This window comes from Lonchura striata, chromosome 6, assembly GCF_050655825.1.
Source record: "Lonchura striata isolate lonStrDom1 chromosome 6, ASM5065582v1, whole genome shotgun sequence".
Lineage (NCBI taxonomy): Eukaryota > Metazoa > Chordata > Aves > Passeriformes > Estrildidae > Lonchura > Lonchura striata.
The window spans coordinates 11,807,295-11,825,379 of NC_140708.1; the positions used below are offsets into that span (position 1 = coordinate 11,807,295).

The following is an 18,085-nucleotide window of genomic DNA, read 5'->3' on the forward strand; positions in this document are numbered from 1 at the left end:
CAGTCTCTCCAGTGGAAACACAGAGTGACTCCAGTAAAATCAGTGGGACTGCAATTGTGTAGCCAAGATCCAGACCAAGAGAGAGGTCTGGAAATAGGCTGCTCTGAGCATTTCTTTTTATTAGACATCTCATCTCCTGCTTTATGAGTTATTCTGAAGGTTTACTGTATTCAAGTAAAAGCAGGAGTTCATATTATGAACTTTGATTGCTCATGGTTTATTCAATATTTTTAATAAAGTTTGAAAAGGCTCCCTTCCATCAAAGAATGTCCCCTTTGATAAATCAATTGAATTTGATTTTTTCTTCATGCAGAATACAAACCAGTGTACTCCTTTGCCAGTTGTTTACAGGCAGCTTCACAGCATACAATAGAACAATTATTTTCTAAGTAAAAGAGCTGCCATCAGAAATGTTAATAAACTACTCAATAGTGAAGAATCTTTTGCTTCCTTAAAAAAAAACTACACACAATAAAGACATATCAAGCCATTTTTAATATAATCTGCATACTTTCCAAATAACATAGTCAGTGAAACAGAGTTGTCTTAAATGGCCTTCTTCACATTTACAGCTGTACCAGCTGCAGTAGCAGCTCTGTTGGGCTTGATTTTATTCGGTGCACAGGATCAACATAAAATCTAGGCTGAAAATTAAAGGAAGTAAATGTCCCCCTGACAGTCAAGAGAATTATTTTGGTCCAAGAGTATTTCTGGCCACAACTCACTTTCAAAAGCAACTTTGTCATTTGTGCCTGGCCTAGTCCCAGTAAGAACTATTATGATCTATTACATTTTCTAGAGAACCAGGAGACCATTTATTAGCCCCAAGGTATTGTATTGAGCTTCAATTATGTAATAGGCATTATTCCACTGAATATCCAAAGCTTTGTAAGAAAGTTTTAGTTCTGGAAAGAAATGTACAAGGTTCTCAAATGATTTCGAGGAAGATCAAACTCCCCCTTTTTTTGCTAGTTGAAAGAGGAAAGGTTCCTTCTTGATAGAAATCATGAATAATTTGAATAGAATTTTTTCTAAAGAAAAAACCCTCCTTTTTCTTTGAAAGTCATTGATGGCTTGGGTTTCAAGCAAAAAAGAATAAAAGAAGAAATAACAGTTTCTTGCTAGGATAGAGCACGATAGGTATGCTGCCAAATTAGTGAGATTTTAATTTAATTATAATTGAGGAGTGCATATGTGATTTAACTGCTTGTGAGTGAGGAATGGGGGTCTCCCACATGTGGCAGAGGAGGGGCAGGTCCTCAGCCCTGCTAAGGCCTCCTGGGGCTGGGTTTGCAGCTGGTGCATGATGCCCCCAGCCCGACTGCCTGTTGAGTGCGCTTTATGATTCAACAGCACAGACCACTGATAGCTCATCCAGTCCCAGCCATCTGCAGCTCCCAGGTTAACTGCCACTGAATAACTGGTCAACTAGTTACCTGACTGCCATAACATAACTATTACTGCACTGCCATAAAATAACTAATAGCCAGTTATCCAGCATCACCCTCCTTCTGTTATCCCTTAGAGTTTGTTTTAAAAACCCCATAGATTTTAAAAAGCACTGACACCTAAATAAAAATTGATCAACTCCAAGCAATTTCACCCTTCACAAGCCATTTTACATGATGGAAGGCTTAAGCTCCCAGCTCGCAGAGGCTTCTCCAGCTCTCAATCATGTGTGAATTTTCCTCTGCTCTCTGTCAACAGCAAAATGCAACAGATCCTGTAACTACCAGGTGAAAGTCAATCCAGCTGTTGCCGCTGATTTTTCTTTTTTTCAAACTAATAACAAATATCCTGCCCCACACAATGCAAATACAACACATACACACAACAGCTGTTCTGCTTCAGAGTAGCAAAGCCAGTTACTCCAAGGTATTCTCAGGAAATGGAAAAGCAATGTTCTTGAGGCTGACAGATTTCTGAAATGATCTTTAATGTATGTTCGGTTTAACTAGTATTTTATAAAATGACTCTTTATGCCAGCTGAGAAGAAAGTAGAAAGTAAATCAACAAGATTTTTTTTAGATAGACTTCAGTATCTCAAAAATTTACCAGTGGGAATGTGCTGCCAAGGTTGCCCTCCCTGCTCATTACAAACTCAACCATTCCAAACACTACTGCTATGACTGGGTGAGACTACAGCTGTTGCATAGGTGTGCTGGCATCTATGTTTTGCTCTCTGCGAGAGCAAGGAAGAAGAAAGGAGGTGATGGATAATGCATTTTAACCATAATCATGGTTATAACCATGGTTATTTTTGCAGTACAAACAAGTTACATAGGGTTGAGCTGCATTTGCATGTCATTCACCAATTCCACTCAGAGAAGCAGTTAAGCACCCTTATTTTTCACAGTAAGAAAAAAGAAGTTGGATTCCCAGTTTATCTTAAAATACGTGAATTGAAGTAAAATGCATGTGCAAGCAGCACATTTATTGCATCAAGGGAAATAAGGCATCAAGCCAGAACCTGATCTTGTTTGCCACTATGTAAACGATGAGTAAGTCTGCTAGGGTCAGCAGAGCAGCAGTCACATGAGTCACAGCACAGTGCTCTTTGGAAAGATTGCTCCATGGCTAAATATACCACTACAGTTGCTTCAAGAAAAACTCTGCGTCAACTTCTAATAAATGCTGGCACTGACGCTGAGCTCTGGGCACTCACAGAGCCAAAAGAATGAGCAGGAATTAACAAGTAGCCTTAAAAACATATTGAAGGGAATGGAAGTTTTGTCTGTGCAAGAACTGAAGAATCAGACCTTTGGTAGTGAAAATCATGATCTAATTTTTCTGCCACACATATTTAGCCACCCTTCAAGTGGGTCTGGAGGGGGAAAAAAAGTAGAAAAGACCACTAAACTCAACAGACCAAGTTCGCGCAAGTTAACACTCAGCTCTGTGAAAACATGGGAGATTGTTTCACTATATTTGTTACCAGGCTTGTCCCAGTAAATGATGACTTGCTCCTCTCAGGAAAATGCAATAATGAATCTACTGTTATCAGTGAGTATGGACAGCCACACCAACAGAAGCCAATTCAACACCACATCCCTGTAATTAAGCAAAACAGTAGTTCCAATGAATACTTTTTATATCTCCATCTGATACACACAGTGCTGAATCTGGAAAAATAAGAGCTCAATAAACCATAAAAAAATGTCCTTTGATCTTTTTTCAGTGGGGCCATAATTTAGTGCTATTACAACAGTAGTTTCAAGTAACCAAAATTGCTTATCAAATGTATGTTTCAAATGCATTCTGTATCAACAAAGTCCTGAATTAGAAGAGATTTCATAATTCCTTATGAATTGCTCTCCTACCCAGTCTTTCCACTGGAAGCCTGATTAAATGAGTATCATTTCTTCTTAAGTGGTTTTACAGGTCGTTTATCTTAGATTTATGAGTATCAACCTACTTTAGAAGGTATTAGACAGCTTTAACGTTTGACACGTATTCTCTAAATCATTTACAGTGCTCTCCATTTGCACTAGACGATTGGTAATCTTCTCAATATTAGGTTTTATTGACAATGCACCATATAGAGTCCTTATTATATGGTAATGATTTAAGATAGGTGCAGGATTGGGAACTAATAAATCCAAAAGCTCATTTTTGATTGTTGACACAGAGCTGAGGAATAATGTGCATCCATCTAAATCACTCCGTTTCTCAATACCATCACACATACACGTGTTTAACCTGCTCAGAATGCAATGCAGGGATGTGCAAACAGATCCCAATTCTCTCTTTGAGCCTGATGGATTCATGCTTAAAACTCTGTTTTTACTCAGAGAAAACCCTCAGCAGAAGTGAGGCTCCCCCGTGGTGTGGCAGCCACCTTTCAGCATGTTGGAGTAGCAGGGGCTCATCCGGCTGTCCTGGCTCCTGCCCAGCTCCCCTCCAGCTGCAGCTGCTGCCCCAGCCCAGCTCTGGCACACCTGAGTCACACCATGGTAAATATGCCTAGTGAGATCAAGGAACATTTTGTCTGAGTAGGGAGTTACTAAAACTGAGATCACGGGCTTAAAAATCTTCTTCATAATTTATATTTGAGAGACAGTATTGAAAGCTGACATATATTACAAAGACATACCTTCATGTAGCCCTACATCATAATAATTTCACAGAAATATTGGCATTGATAGCAAAAGAATTCACTTGAATAACTGATCCCCCTACTTTAATAGAAGATCAGCCCCCATATCCATATTACTCACAGAAAATTGGAGTAGAAGATACAAAAATTAAAGTGAGAGCCTTTGGTAGTAAATGAACATCTTCCCACTGAGTTCTAAAGAATTAAAGCCTCATCTGCAACCCTGTCATCCAAAGGTATGTCTTTGAAATGCAGTCAGGAGATCTGTATCAGTCCTGCTTTTGTAGTATGGCACTGAAAATGGTTTCTGGGGCATCAGAACTGCATGATCCAACGATTTGTTAAGTCGAAATGTGGCATTTCAAAAAAAGGCTGGAAGGGTCTCAGAGCAAAACCAACACAAAAATCTGCATCCCTCTTTTATCCAGACAGATACTGGGTAAGAAAACTCTAGTGAAAAATGGGTTAGTGGCAAAACTACACTGTGATGACTGCATACCAGAACTGTCAAAAGCAGGGAAGCACAGCAAAGGGGTGTCTTCCTCTCACCTTGTTAATTCAGAAAACACCCCAAAATCCTAACTCAAACTGGAGGCCTCTCAGGCTCACTCAGTTGTTTACAAATTAGTCAGTTACAGAGGAAACGGTGCTACTAAACACTGAGCCCCCCAAGCTCCAATCAACATAAAAACACCTCGTTTGAAGCAAAGTATTGCTGTTACCTTGTCTTACTTCGGCTAGAACAGGCACAGATTTACTGGAAAAATAAGGAGAAAAAGAAATCAAAACCAATATCCTCCCAAATCAGGGCTCCCCAGGGCCATACACACACTTCTGCCATCATCATAAGGGAGCATGTGCAGCCTCCCCACCCACCCATTAGCAGGCAATTTTCTAAAACACTGTCAAACAGCAGAATTATCACAAGTTTCATTTTCCTTACCAGCGGAGCTAACTGCATTCTGAAATGTGCTATCTACATATTTTTAAGCTTGTTTCATTCAGTCTGTTCCTAAATCAGCAAAATTTAGCAATCTTCAACATCTCCCTGCCATGAGTGAAATTTCTTTTACTACTGGAAAGGAGGGAGAAGGTCAAGAAGGCTTGGGAAAATTTGTTAGCATGATCTGTAATATGAATTTGGCAGAAAAGAAATTGAGAACATTTCTTTGGAAAACAATCAAAGGGCAAAGTTTCCTCTCAGAGCTGCATAGTAATGCACAACTTACATGCTCCAAGGAAATTTGCTGCTCTGATAATTGGAATAGCAAACTATTTGCTGTCTGCCTGACAGACCAAAGATGGTCATTTTTCCTCCCTTTGTCATTATCTTTCTGTCCAGGCAGGGACATTTGTGTGTCCCTTGACACACACATGAAGACTGAATGATGCATCTCTGCTCAGCAGGATTAATCCAAGTTAGATATGGCACAAAAAGAAGTGACAAACAGTAACAGGGTGTAAATGCTGGCTGACTCTTGTAGAGACTGACAGATGCTTTCTCTTACCTGGGTCTCAGCTGCTCCTGATGTACATGAAAAGTCAGTGCCTTCCTGGTTATCCACTCTCAAGACACACAAGCCACCAGTACAACTAAGGATCTTGAAAGCCTCTGAGCTGAGGAAATGTGAGCCTTCAGTATCCACTGCAGCTGGCATTCATCATCAACACAAAAACGACAGTGTGAAACTTGTCATTGCATAGTACGGTGGGCAGGAGCACAGCTGAGGTCAAAAACAGACTAGACAAACTCCCTTGATTTCAATTGATGGGTGCACACTCTGGCTCCACAAGGGTATAAAGCACCAGTCCATAGAAGGGAATGCCCTTAGGATGCCCTGCTCCTATGCTCTTTGCTAAGCATCTCCCACAGCCAATGCAAAGGTAGCAGCTTGGGATACTTGGATCCTGCTCTACTCAGATAAGACATTTTTTATACTACAATCAATACAATCATAAAAATAGAAAAGAAAATTGTCTTGGCTGGAGTTTAAAACATGTAAGATTCAAATGTCAAGAAAATGTTGTATGAAAGATCTTCAGAAATGGCTGGAAAAAGAGAAATGAGAACTTGGAGACCAACCTCAGTAAGGGAAGACCAACCTCAGTAAAGGGAAGCAAAATCCTGATGCCACCTTTGCAGTCACTGGAGGAACAGGCTCACCTTAAAAGGTGCTGCAAGCAACCTCTAGAGGCTCCCACCAAGAATGACCATGCACATCAGCATCCTGAAGTGATACAGCTCCACCGGCCTTTCTCCAGGAACACAGGAAGTGCCATGCTCATTTAGGAGAATAACTTTTTTGGACCATTCTTCCTCACTGCCTCCAGATGTCAAGGCCACAGTGTCCCCTCTTGCTCCCCCTACCCTTTCTGGGTGGGGTGCTTGCAACAACTCACCTTTTCCTTTTCTGTTGAGTCAGCTGCAGAAACATTTAAAAACACATTAAAAATAAACACAACTCCTAGCAGCCCTAGTGAGTGAAGAATTGTGTATGAACAAACCTCCCATTTAGTGCACCCTCTGTTGAGTCAAGGACAGCACAGGCTTTAGAGTAGCACTACTGCATTTAAAGCTGTCCACTATGTAAAATATCAGGTTGTTTCTACTCTGGAAATATTTTACATTCTGTTCTTTCTGCAGCATTACTAATTCCATGTCCTCTGTTAAGGCTCTGCATCTGAATGGGACTCACAATTACATGAGTCACTGCAACTATCCTTTGAATTTTTTTTTTTGCACATGTGATCTGAATCCACAACTGCTGGAGCCTGAAGCTTGCTCTGCACACTCAAAGTGCCACAACAAAATGGGCTGAAATGCTCATTCCAAACATTCAGTTTGGAGCTGTTCATGGCAAGCAGCACAGTGTTTTGTCACTGCTGTCACTTCCTTGTGAAGAGTGGTGGAGAAGTAGAGAGGATTTCACCTTGAACACAGCCCTCCCTAGACTGCCAGCTGACAGAACTTTGTGGTTCTCTCTTCTACACCCTTCTGGGTGAGCCCAGGGCCAAACCTGTGCTCCAGAGGCTTTTCAGGTAAGTACAGCACACCCATCTAGATGAACATGTTTGAGTGGTCATCTGGATCATGTGCTGAAGAGCCTGATTGAAACAGGCCAGTGCTGACTTTGCCCATGTTTTGTGGTCAGGTTGGCAGTGTAGGTTATTGAAGAAAATGTCTTATTCTCACTTACAAAAAGCTGAATTTGAAGCCTACGCACAGTGGCTTTTCTAGGAAAACAATTTTTCTAGGAATGCCAGTTACAATTTTAGGAAGGAAAAAGTGTGGCAATTTTCAAATTCAAATCAAAATTCGGTGCAAAAATAGAGAAGAAAGGCTTGAGAAGAAAAGGTCATAACAAAATACTACAAAACAGGTAAAAAACTGTCTTCTCTTTGCCTCTTCTCCAATCACTTTCAAGCCAGCTTCTTACTAGAAAAGCTGCTTTCCATCTAAACTTCCATCACACTGTCAATGTAATGCAGAAAAGCACTGCCTGAAAATAGAGCCTTTCTTTTACTGGAGGATAATTACTAGTTGTGCACTGTCTCATTATAAAATGCTAGTACAGACTAGGATTTTGCCATGAAGATGCTAAAAAGCATTAATATTATTCCTTATATAGGAGAAATTATACTGCTTCATCTGTCCTCTGCCCTTGGAAAACCACCACTTCTCTGGCAGACAAGGTAGAACACAACCTCTTCCCTTCATTTCTACAAGAACTATCTGCTTTAAATTGAGAGCTCTGTAGGGTGGGAACCTGTTAAGAACTATTCTATGTATATGCATTGTAAAGAACTTTGTTAGATCAACAGTGTGGCAGAAAAACCCAAAAAACTCGAAGATAGTAATACCAAAGCCTCAAGTGTAGGTCCCAGGAATGACAGCATAATTATTTTTAGAGATGACTACAGCAGTAACTCAACATGACATGAGAGACTGGAGAAACAGCAAGCTTGATTTAAACCAATGGGAAAGCCAGGAATACAGAATGGAGACTGTTCCTAATGCACCATATTGCATCTGAACATTTTGTTCCTACCCATCTATCCAAAGCATGATGTTTTGCATTTCATATTAACATTCTGAAGACATTAAAGAATTCTTCAATTCAATGTTCATATGCTGTGTCAGAACTCACACTCCAACTGCTTAGAGAGATGCTATGTCTACCTTTTACTCATCTTGCCTTCCTCAGGCTCCTAACCATCCTCCTTTCCACTCTCAAAAAATCCCAGGGTCTATTCTTTATTGGTAGCATTATTTAGTTCTGCAGAAAGTTGGTTACGAATATGGTTTGTGGGATTTGGACTTCACTCTGGATTTCTGCACTACCTCAGCTGTTATGCATATGTACTAAGACTGACTGCTAACAAATCATCACAGTAATACTTGAGGTTCATATACTATTTCTCATCTTCAAAGCACTTCAAAATTTCCCAGAGGTTTTATAAAATCTGGGAGAGGGAGAAAGAGCTATGGGCAAAAGTCTTTGTTTAGCATTGGTCTTAATATAAACCATAGTTAGTCCCTTTCTGTTTAGCACTACAGCAGGAATGTTGCAGCCCTCAGATTTAGGTCTGAAGTGCTAAACAATGCTAAATTGCCAATAACACATTTTCACTAAAAAGTATTTTAAATACTCTTTGTCATATGGACAGCTCTCTTCAAAAGTTCTGTTCTCACCTTTGAGTTCAAAACTAGGGAAATGGAGACATTAGCATAATGTCTTGGGAGATGGATTTATGTATCAAAATAAAGGACATTCTGATTTCAGAAAGTTTCATTAACAAAAAAATACATTTCATAGGAATAAAACAACAAAGAACATACCCAGGAATCAAAATATTTTTTTAAAGGTAAAACTACTAATGCCTCAATAATTCCTTCATTGTTCAAAGCAGCACAGTCAGCTTTTAATAGATGAAGGGAAGCTCTCACTAATTTTCTGGCCAGCACTGGAAACAGCAATCAAGAGAACTTGGAAGTGAATCATTACAGGCCTTACATCTTATCATGTACCAGAAGAAGAATTTTTCTCAGTGCATGAGACCAAGGAAAGTGCTCTATCCCCTCAACCAGTGAACCATTGGTTTGCAGGAGCTCCATGCCCACACTGGGCACGCACTCTGCAGGGCACACCCAGGCACAGCTGCTGGGTTGTTGTCTTCAGCTGTGGGACCACGTCCTGCTGAGCACATGGGAATGACCCTTCCAGCTGCATGCTCAGCACTGTGCACACCAGGAGCAGCCCCTGAAAGTCAGGCAGCATCAAATCAGACCTTTTAGGAGGACTGCTACAAGCTGTTTTCTTCTTTTGAATGGCCGAGTCAGGCTTGCAAATTTTTTTCATTTATGACCACCAAAAAATGAGGATGATGTTTAATCAACCAAAATATAACTTTTTACATTGTGGTAAATAAATATGAAAATGCAATGAATAAATACTCTGTTTCTCATGTATTCCACTAAACATGCAATCCAATCCAGCCTTTACGCTTCAAAGCATGACTTGTATTTCTCATGCTTTCTAGGGCACAGAGTTCTGTGACACAACAAATACAGGCTGCAAGTTTGAAACATAGATGTTCAACATGTTCTTCCAAGGTTGTTTATTTGGTTGGAATCCTTTTGAGCATGAAACATTTCTATAACGTCTGACAAAATATGGAAACCTTCTCAGATGAAAGGATACATGCATTCCAGAAAAAAATCCACTGAAATCTAAAGAAACTCTTCTTGGAATACTTAAGTGCAAACTCTTCAGTTATGCAATTTTAATATGGTGGAAAGAAAGAAGTGTAAGCTATTAAATTTGTATTAAAGCTTAGGAAGCAAATTAAAACAAAATACCATACATATTATTAATGAATAGCTACAGTGCAAGGTGCGTAATTACACGTTAATTAAATTCTCCCCTTATTATATCTACAGTGTCTCAAAATAATGTTTTCCCTCTATGTATTTTTCTTGTAGCAAAATTTTCTGAAAAAAAACATAGGTGTAAAGCAGAAACTGTTAAGTATTTCACAACTGGGAGAATGAAACTGCAGCTTTTTTTTTTAAGTTAGAATTTGTATTCAGAAATAAAGTGAACTTCAACATGTTTTAATTATGTGTCCTTCTGTTTATAATCTTCAACTTAAGTCTAAACTAAACAACAATGCTGGCCAAACACTGTAAATTTGAGGGACTGGAATGAAATACTTCCAGGTAAATGTTAATAGAACCATTTTCCTCTATACAAAAATAATTTGGTTCAGGTAGTGAGCCAGCCTCTGTATGTGCCATCCCCTGCTGACCAATTCCTGCAAAACTCAGCATCACCTTTCTTATCTGGCTATTTAATACTTCTCAATTTTTCTCTTCTCCAAGTCTAAGCTTCTTCCTGCACTTGCAGCTTTTCATTGAAGTCTGCCTGTAAAGAAAATCAGAAGAAAGAAGTGGTTATGATGGAGCTATCTTAGGCTGCACATTGTCTTTGTGGTTGAGACACAGTGTAGAGCAGCAAGGCAGACATTATCCTCCACACCTTCCTGTTTTGCAGACAGAACAGTGTTCCAGTCTGTCCTTACGTGATAGCACGTTATCACACTGCCGTGCACAATTCCAAGGGATGGCATGAGCAGGAAGTGATCCGGGACAGCCATTCCTCATGTAACCTTGTCTTGGGAGATAGGCTAGTTTTCCTGTATTCTCAGACAGCCTTTACCAATAGACACCAAATCAGAAAAATTGCTTTGGGATCTGGTTGTTCCTACTGTTTTCCTTTGCTGCAGATGTTTGTTCTCTAGTGTAATGTGTTTTACTGAAACAGTGCTGGAATTAAAAAGCATTACTGAAAATAAACAATAAAAAAATGTATTTCTGTGATGCCACTTGTCTGTCTTAATTACAAACACAATTATGAATATGCATCTCATTCTGGAAATCCAAACTACTGTAGACATTGAGTGTTTAATTTGCAATGTAACATTTGTGGGGAAGGTACAGGGGTTGTGATGTATTCTAATGAAATCTTTGGCAGTGATAATTCATAGCAATCTCTGATTGTATGACATTTGGAAATGTGGATTCACAGGAAAAAGGGCCACAAACACTGGTGTTTTATGGGTAATTTATGTATATTTTTCAGTATGAGCATTGATCGCTGCAAAAATACAAGAGAAATGGAAGGAGTGCAATGACACTATTTCTAAGAGTCATAAAGTTTTGTTCAAACAACCAGGACAGGTTCACGTGTCTTTTACAGACTCTATATAAACTGTTCCAAAACTCAGAGTAACAGTCTTAATGTAATTCAGGTAACTTTGATAAAGCAAATGGATTTGTACCAGAAGTGCTTGCAGTAACTTGACATTTTAGGAACTTTGAGGCTTGCCAATCCTAGAAATCCCTATTAGTGTTATTCTGCAATATATAAATGAGTAACCACAGCTGAAATGTTTTCAAAGTTCTCAGTAGCTCAGATTAGAACCAAAAGGCTGGCATTTCTCTCTCAACTTTGTATCTTTGGAGATGGCCTTCACCATATTCAATCCAAGAATCAACAAATATGTCTTCATCCCTTTATGTGATGTGTATACTTGTTTGGTGGAACAGTGATCCTCTAGGCTAATCAACTCCCAGCCACTCCAGATGCCTTTTCTTCAGTTTTTACACACCTCTGTCTCTGGTCCTACCTCCACTGAAAATCCTCTGCCACCATACTTCGCTATGGCCACTGCTGAGACCACCGAGTGTCAGCACTGTGATACCTGAATAAAAGTTATTTTCTAGACTCAATTAGAGCAACAGCTGCCTGTTGCTCTAATTATGTTATGTTGAGACATAATGCAGATTGTGAAATCATATTTCACACATAACAAAAAATGGTATGAGTTTTATCATGAATCAGGTAAAAATCTAATTATAAGATTTCTTCGGAGGTCAAGAAACTGAGAAAACAGGTGAAAATGATACAATGGTATCAGAATTAAAGAATTAAACCTGAGGGGAAATTACTTTCTTTGTGTACAACCAGAGTTGCACAAAAAAAAAAAAAAAAAAAAGGAAAAAGTACAGTCTTGTAAAGAAATAAAAACCTCTTAGCACTGATGTTAATGGCATCAAGGTCAAGTGAAAACCAGGTATTTACTCTTTTCTATTGGTAGGGACAGGAATGAGATAACACAGGCCAGAGATTTCCTCCCATTTCTTAAGATGTGTTGATATGGAATAAGAACTCAAATAGGTAGATCTAAAGCTCTATTCTATTCTAATTCATATACTAATTAATATAATAATTCTAACTAATTAATATAGTAATTCTATTCCCTACTGATGCATAGTCCAAGTAAAGCAATTTACCAATACCACAGTATTTTCAGATAATATTAGGTATTTATTAAACTGCTGCTTAGTCAATAGTGTCTAATGTGCTGTATCTGAAGTTCAAAGTGCCTAATGTCACCTGGTTGTTGCCAGTAAGACCAAATTCCAGCAGCTCCATGGTACAAATCTGTTCTAGCAGATTTGGCTTTCAATCATCTCCTGTTAATTCCAGTGACAGCAGCTTCCTTCCCTTCCATGAACCTCACAGAAAGAAATTATGGACCCCTCAGAGTCTGAAGACCACATACTGACAGCTGATCTGTTTCATTAAGGCAGCTCTTGTGTAGTCACACACCTACCAGACAAAGCCTAAAATTGGCATAAGTGAGTCATTTCTTACACAAATTGAAGGATGTGTGACATAGATGCATCTAACAATTTATATTAAGCACACATTGCATATCCTCTAGCACAGCAGCTGGTCCTGAACCCCTAAGAAGGAATTTTATCACTGACATCACTGAGCGCAGGATTTGGCCCATGTTTTTGACACATAGTAAGGCTGAAGATATATGTTGTCATATTACTGAGTATTTTTTATCTTATCATATGTAAGCTGACTAAACTAGGAGTTATTTATAGAGGCTAATTCACATTTTTACAGCATATGGATGTGCTTTTTGCCAGCTTTAGCACAAACACAGTTTATATTCATTAAGACTGAGCTAGCTAATTAACCATAGACAGAATTAGTGAATAGCTTTCTAGTAATAGTACCTCAAGGTTGCCAATAATTTCATTTGGGATTTCACACACTGCAGACTTCTCATCTTCAGCGGTGACTCCAGCTACAGCATCTGCTTCTGAAGATGCTGCCTCTGGACAGGGCTCTTGCAGGTAACCCCCCTGGTCAGACCCCTAGCAGCAGCCAGCCAGAGGAAACACTGAGTTAGAACATCTTCCTGCCCTCTATGAGACCCAACAGCATCAGCACAAAGAAAGGCAACAACACACAGAGCTGCTTTTGGGAAGCGCTGCCTTGACAGAGGCCATCGTGGCTTCTCATACTGCCCAGGCCAGGCAGACACATCCTCCCACAGGGCAAGAAACCAGCTGGGCTCAGTCAAAGAGATGTCCTCTGCTGACTGATTAATGAATTAAAACTCTTTTCATTCAATCTTAGAAGAGAATGCATGCTATGTCCTAGAGAATAAATGCCATCAGTGACTGGGATCCAATGGAAATTCATAGAAAAACAGCTTAAACCCCCCCTCCCCCCATCCAAATAAACTAAAAGGAACAAAACTGTACCTGAGATTCTGTTGCTGAAGCTGAGGGGGAAACTGCAGGTTGGTCAAGTTCAATCTCATTCTGGTAGTATTAAATAGAAAAAAAAAAAAATTAAAGTAATTTATGCTTAATTATTGCTCAGAGGTTTCTTGCAGTTTTTTGAAAATGGAAATGAAATGGTTGGCAAGCAGCAAAAAACAATACCTTTTCTGTTACTATCCAGGTGCTCAGAACTGGAAAGCGTTCTGAAAATTATTATAGATCAACTTTAATTTCTAGTTGCATCTCAAGGGGCCCTCTTTATAATGCTTGGAAAGAACAGATGATTTTCATAATTTCATAACACTACAGATTCTTACTCATGTGGATAATTACATTTAGAAAACACAGTACTTAGGTAACATTCTGTCTTCCCAGTGCAAATTTGTCACTTCTGAACAGGGACATTGTTGCAGTTTGGAATTGCATGGGAGTATAAAAGGAGTCAGTTGTAGTGAAGTTGCAGTGACACTAAATCAAATAAGGCCCTAAGGAAACTATTTTAATATGTAACTATAATTTAAGAGTCGCTAATGGTCCGAGTTCTGCTGCTTCTTCTTGCTCCTTTGCTGTGACCATGGGAACCTCCCTGCAGGGAGGGGGACCATGGGACCTGCAGCTCTAGGAATGCTCTGACAAGGCATGGCTTTTCCCCCACGGAGCAGCTGGATGAAGCACCAAGTCCATGCTCAGGTTCTCAGGAGTGATGCAGAAGGAAGCCCTGTGTCCTCTAAAGGAACAAGGTGTTGTGTCCTACTTTAAAAAAATGGATGACAGAGAACATATGTGCCAAATAGGGCGAAAAACGGCATTTGTGACCAAGCAAGGAGCGGGGTACAGCACTGAAATGGTGTGTTAGGGGCCTCTGCAGGGGAAGTGCCCATTGAGACTAGGAGGCAGATGTTCCAGTTCTGAGTCAGCGATTACAAACAGCATTTTGCTTGGATGGCGTAAGTAAACGACATTAATTCACATCAGGGTAATTGCAATTCCCATAAATTAATTTCCTCATACTTTTGAAATTGTAGCTAGGTTGATATTTGACTCATTTAGTTACTTGCTACAGTTAACATGCTGAAAATATTAAAGCTTCTATACATCTGCAGAAGAGATAGCAACAATTGAAAATACAAAGTTAGACCTAGCCACATCATTGCAATAGAAATCCCTTTTGCAGTCCTAAAAGCTTTTCAGAACTTCTGTTTGGACTCAGTCACTACCTCCAAGGTTCCCTGTTATGTGTGAGCTCAGTAAAATAGGTAGATAGTATTAGCCCATATTTATGAGAACCTTACAGGCTGATAGAAAAATTTGCCATTATAATTGAGGAGAAAAATAGAGTTATAGAAGCATTTTCCTTTATCTTGTAACTTGCAATTCAAATTTTCAGCACTTTGTCAGTGCCTACATACTCACAAAAGTCAGAAAGTTTGCGTTTGTTATCAAGATGAAAAAACTGATTCAAATTGTATTTCTTTCAGAAATAAAGACACTTTGTTTTCAAATTGTATTTTTTTTAAATTAGAGCTTTTTAAATTTAGCAACTATTTTAATTTTCTCTGATTTCTTATCTTATGTTTTCTTATTAAAATATTAGCTGAAATGGATGACAATTCAAAATTACTTTCTGCTTCCTTAAAATAATATTTTTTGCTTAGTTACCTATTCACTCAAAATATATTTTTATCCAGATTAAATTATCATTCAATTTATTCTCTCCAGTACAAATTAAAAAAAAGTCAAATTATGTAATAAAAATAGACCATGTTTTTAGAATAAATTCCAAGTCAATTGAATGCACTTTTGTTGCATGGACAAGATTTTCAGAGGTTCTGTTTTTCTGAATAATATTTTTACTTCACTGCGTCTTTTTACAGAGAGCCATTCTTTACTCATCTGTTCCATGTCTAATAATAGCCCTTGGATGATTAAGAAATAACTAAATTACAGCAGAACTAGTCTCTTTAATGAGCCATAATTGTCCAACATTCAGCCAAAAGTTTTTTAAAGACTGTGAAATTTCAATGTAGAATATGAAGCATTTTGTTTAGTAATAACAAGTTTATGAGCAGGACTACAGTTTACAGCCAAAATATAGTGACCTAAAAATGCCATTCTGCATTGCTCCTTTCTATACATTGTGTCCTTAACAAGTCCAGGGGAAAATTAGAACGAATGAATTGTGGTGAGAGCCTGAAGCCAACAAACGTATTTAAATGAATCTTTCTGATGCAATACTTTCCTTTAAAAAATACAATTAAGTCTTTGTGTTTCCTTTGAACAAAACCTCATGTTTAATAGCACCAATGGTTCTGTAGTAAAATCTATTTAAAAACAGAGAAGGAGACACTCAGTTTTATACAGTTACACAAGCTTTAAAAAAATGTTGCTAGTTTCTGAAGTCTGACTAAATTTATGGTGAATTACTTCCACTGACCTACATTAAAAACTTCACTCTCCTTTTTTTAATTCCTGAAGATTTGTCATTATGTGAGCATTATTCACTATGACAAAGATGTATTACTCAAACTGTCCTCTTGAATCAATATAACTACCGAAATGTGAGAAACAGTTTGGCAAGATGATAATGCCTTAAAAATTAATTGGCAATATTTTCCTGCACATTGCAGTCCAACGGGTCCACGGGAATTCAAACATAAAGACACTGTGAGGCAGTTGCACAAATGTAGCTGGCATATCAGTGTCAGCTGCTCTGAAAGAGACTGAAGGGACAATTAGGTGCATTATTAGGTGCACTATTCTTACTAATTCTGAGGTGAGGTGGGGTGCCAGGAGGCTGCTTGGGCAGAGAAGCCAGCACAGCTTGATAAGGGATGGATGGGTCAGCACCACCCCCCCAGCCCAGTGGCACCAGCCCGGCTGAGAGCTCAGCTGGTGCAGACACTGCTCCCAGAGCACAGCCCTGTGCCACAGTCCTGCTCTGGAATTCTTTCTGGTACAAGTGTGCACAAGGACAGGTTTGTATAGGAAGTGCTGTGTTGTTCTGCATGTAAACTCACACACTTTTCTTGTTGTTGAGAGGTAGCAAATTGCCTTTTTACAAATGTAGGCACAGAAAAGAAGTAAAACAGTACACAGGGACATTTCTAAAACAGAATAGTAACAGGAAAGAAGATTGGTAAAGCATTCTAATAGATGAGTTCCACAGATGTGGTAGTTATTATAAAATTAGCTTTGCATAACTTACCAATATACCATTGCATTTTCTCCCAGATGTTATCTGTTACTTAAATTAATTTTGCTTAAGTTACTATTACTGCAGATTTTATCCATGCTGTATTTTATTATTTAAAGTTTCTGTGGCATATAATAAGACCTGGCTGATAGTGTTACTTTAAATAATATATATAAGAGGTTTTAGTATTATAGAAATGGCTGCTGGGAATATCTTAATAGTCATAGCACAGAATGTCTGCTCTCAAAAATATTATGTAGATTAAAACTAGCTATTTACTTACACTCTAATTCAAGGCATTGGAAAGGTTTGCAGTATTAATATATGTGGTATGAATGAGAACAATCTACTCCAGGAATAAATATCAGAGTTTGGGAATTAGCAAAGCTAAGGTCAAGGTCAGTTTGGCTTTACTAATGTACTTGCTGAAAATGAGAATTAAGAGTTTATGTTTACTTATTTCATAAACGAGAAAAAAGACTGAGGGGGTGATGCATTTGCCTCTTTGTTAGAATGCTTTTGTATCACAGAAATATTTAAAAACCATTTTCTCAGCTTGACACCTGAAATTCTGTACTCCTTTCCACACAGCCTTAACATAAATTCTCTGCAGCTAAACTTACCAAACACAGGAAAATAATTATTTATAAGGATTGGAAAAAAGATCCCACGTTCAACATGGACCATTTCTAAAGCCTTGTACCATCTTTCCAAGCCTTTCAGTGGATATGGGTTTGATTTATTTGAATAGCAGATGAGTTTCAAAAGGGAGTTCTTTATGCATTATTCTGTATATTCATATCACCTGTGCAGTTTGTACTTGTTTGCCCTGGGACCTTGGTGCTACCAGAGGCCTGCATAGATTTCTCTCATATATAAGTGAGCTTTGCTATCAAACTCTGTAATACAGGATTTACATTAGTTTGCTATTCATACTAAGCATGGCGGGCCACACACCTACAAATGTGCTGAATTTCAGCTGCTGCAATAAAAGGCACTTACAAGAGGTGGTTTGTTGGATGCCTGTATTTCATGTGGTTGAATCTGAATGAATATCTAATGGACAGAGATGCACTGACTCAAACCAGCCTGCTTTTTTTAATCCCTCCCCTTTTACCTGCCAGCGTATGCAAACACAACAAGC

The 18,085-nt window shown here is 38.7% G+C and overlaps 2 protein-coding genes across 17 annotated transcripts in view; both read right to left on the bottom strand.

Moving 5' to 3' along the window:
* Positions 1–9,326, bottom strand: part of ARID5B (AT-rich interaction domain 5B) — a 156,314-nt gene extending 146,988 nt beyond the window's left edge. For 3 of the 5 annotated variants that reach the window (XM_085583195.1, XM_085583198.1, XM_085583197.1), the window contains exons 1-2: positions 5,605–9,326; positions 4,819–4,853 (exon numbers count right to left, since the gene is read on the bottom strand). The gene's annotated coding sequence lies outside the window, so the exon portion shown is untranslated. The remainder of the gene's footprint in view (positions 1–4,818; positions 4,854–5,604) is intronic. The other 2 variants (XM_085583196.1, XM_085583193.1) reach the window with 1 other exon arrangement.
* A 145-nt stretch (positions 9,327–9,471) lies between these two features.
* Positions 9,472–18,085, bottom strand: part of CABCOCO1 (ciliary associated calcium binding coiled-coil 1) — a 206,608-nt gene continuing 197,994 nt past the window's right edge. For 11 of the 12 annotated variants that reach the window (XM_085583222.1, XM_085583215.1, XM_085583214.1 and 8 more), the window contains 3 exons: positions 13,728–13,787; positions 13,194–13,334; positions 9,472–10,521 (listed from right to left, as the gene is read on the bottom strand). In XM_085583222.1, coding sequence (XP_085439348.1) covers positions 10,480–10,521; positions 13,194–13,334; positions 13,728–13,787 — 243 coding nt within the window. In that variant the 3' untranslated portion in view covers positions 9,472–10,479. Of the gene's footprint in view, positions 10,522–13,193; positions 13,335–13,727; positions 13,788–18,085 lie in introns of those variants that run through there. The other variant, XR_014956256.1, reaches the window with a different exon arrangement.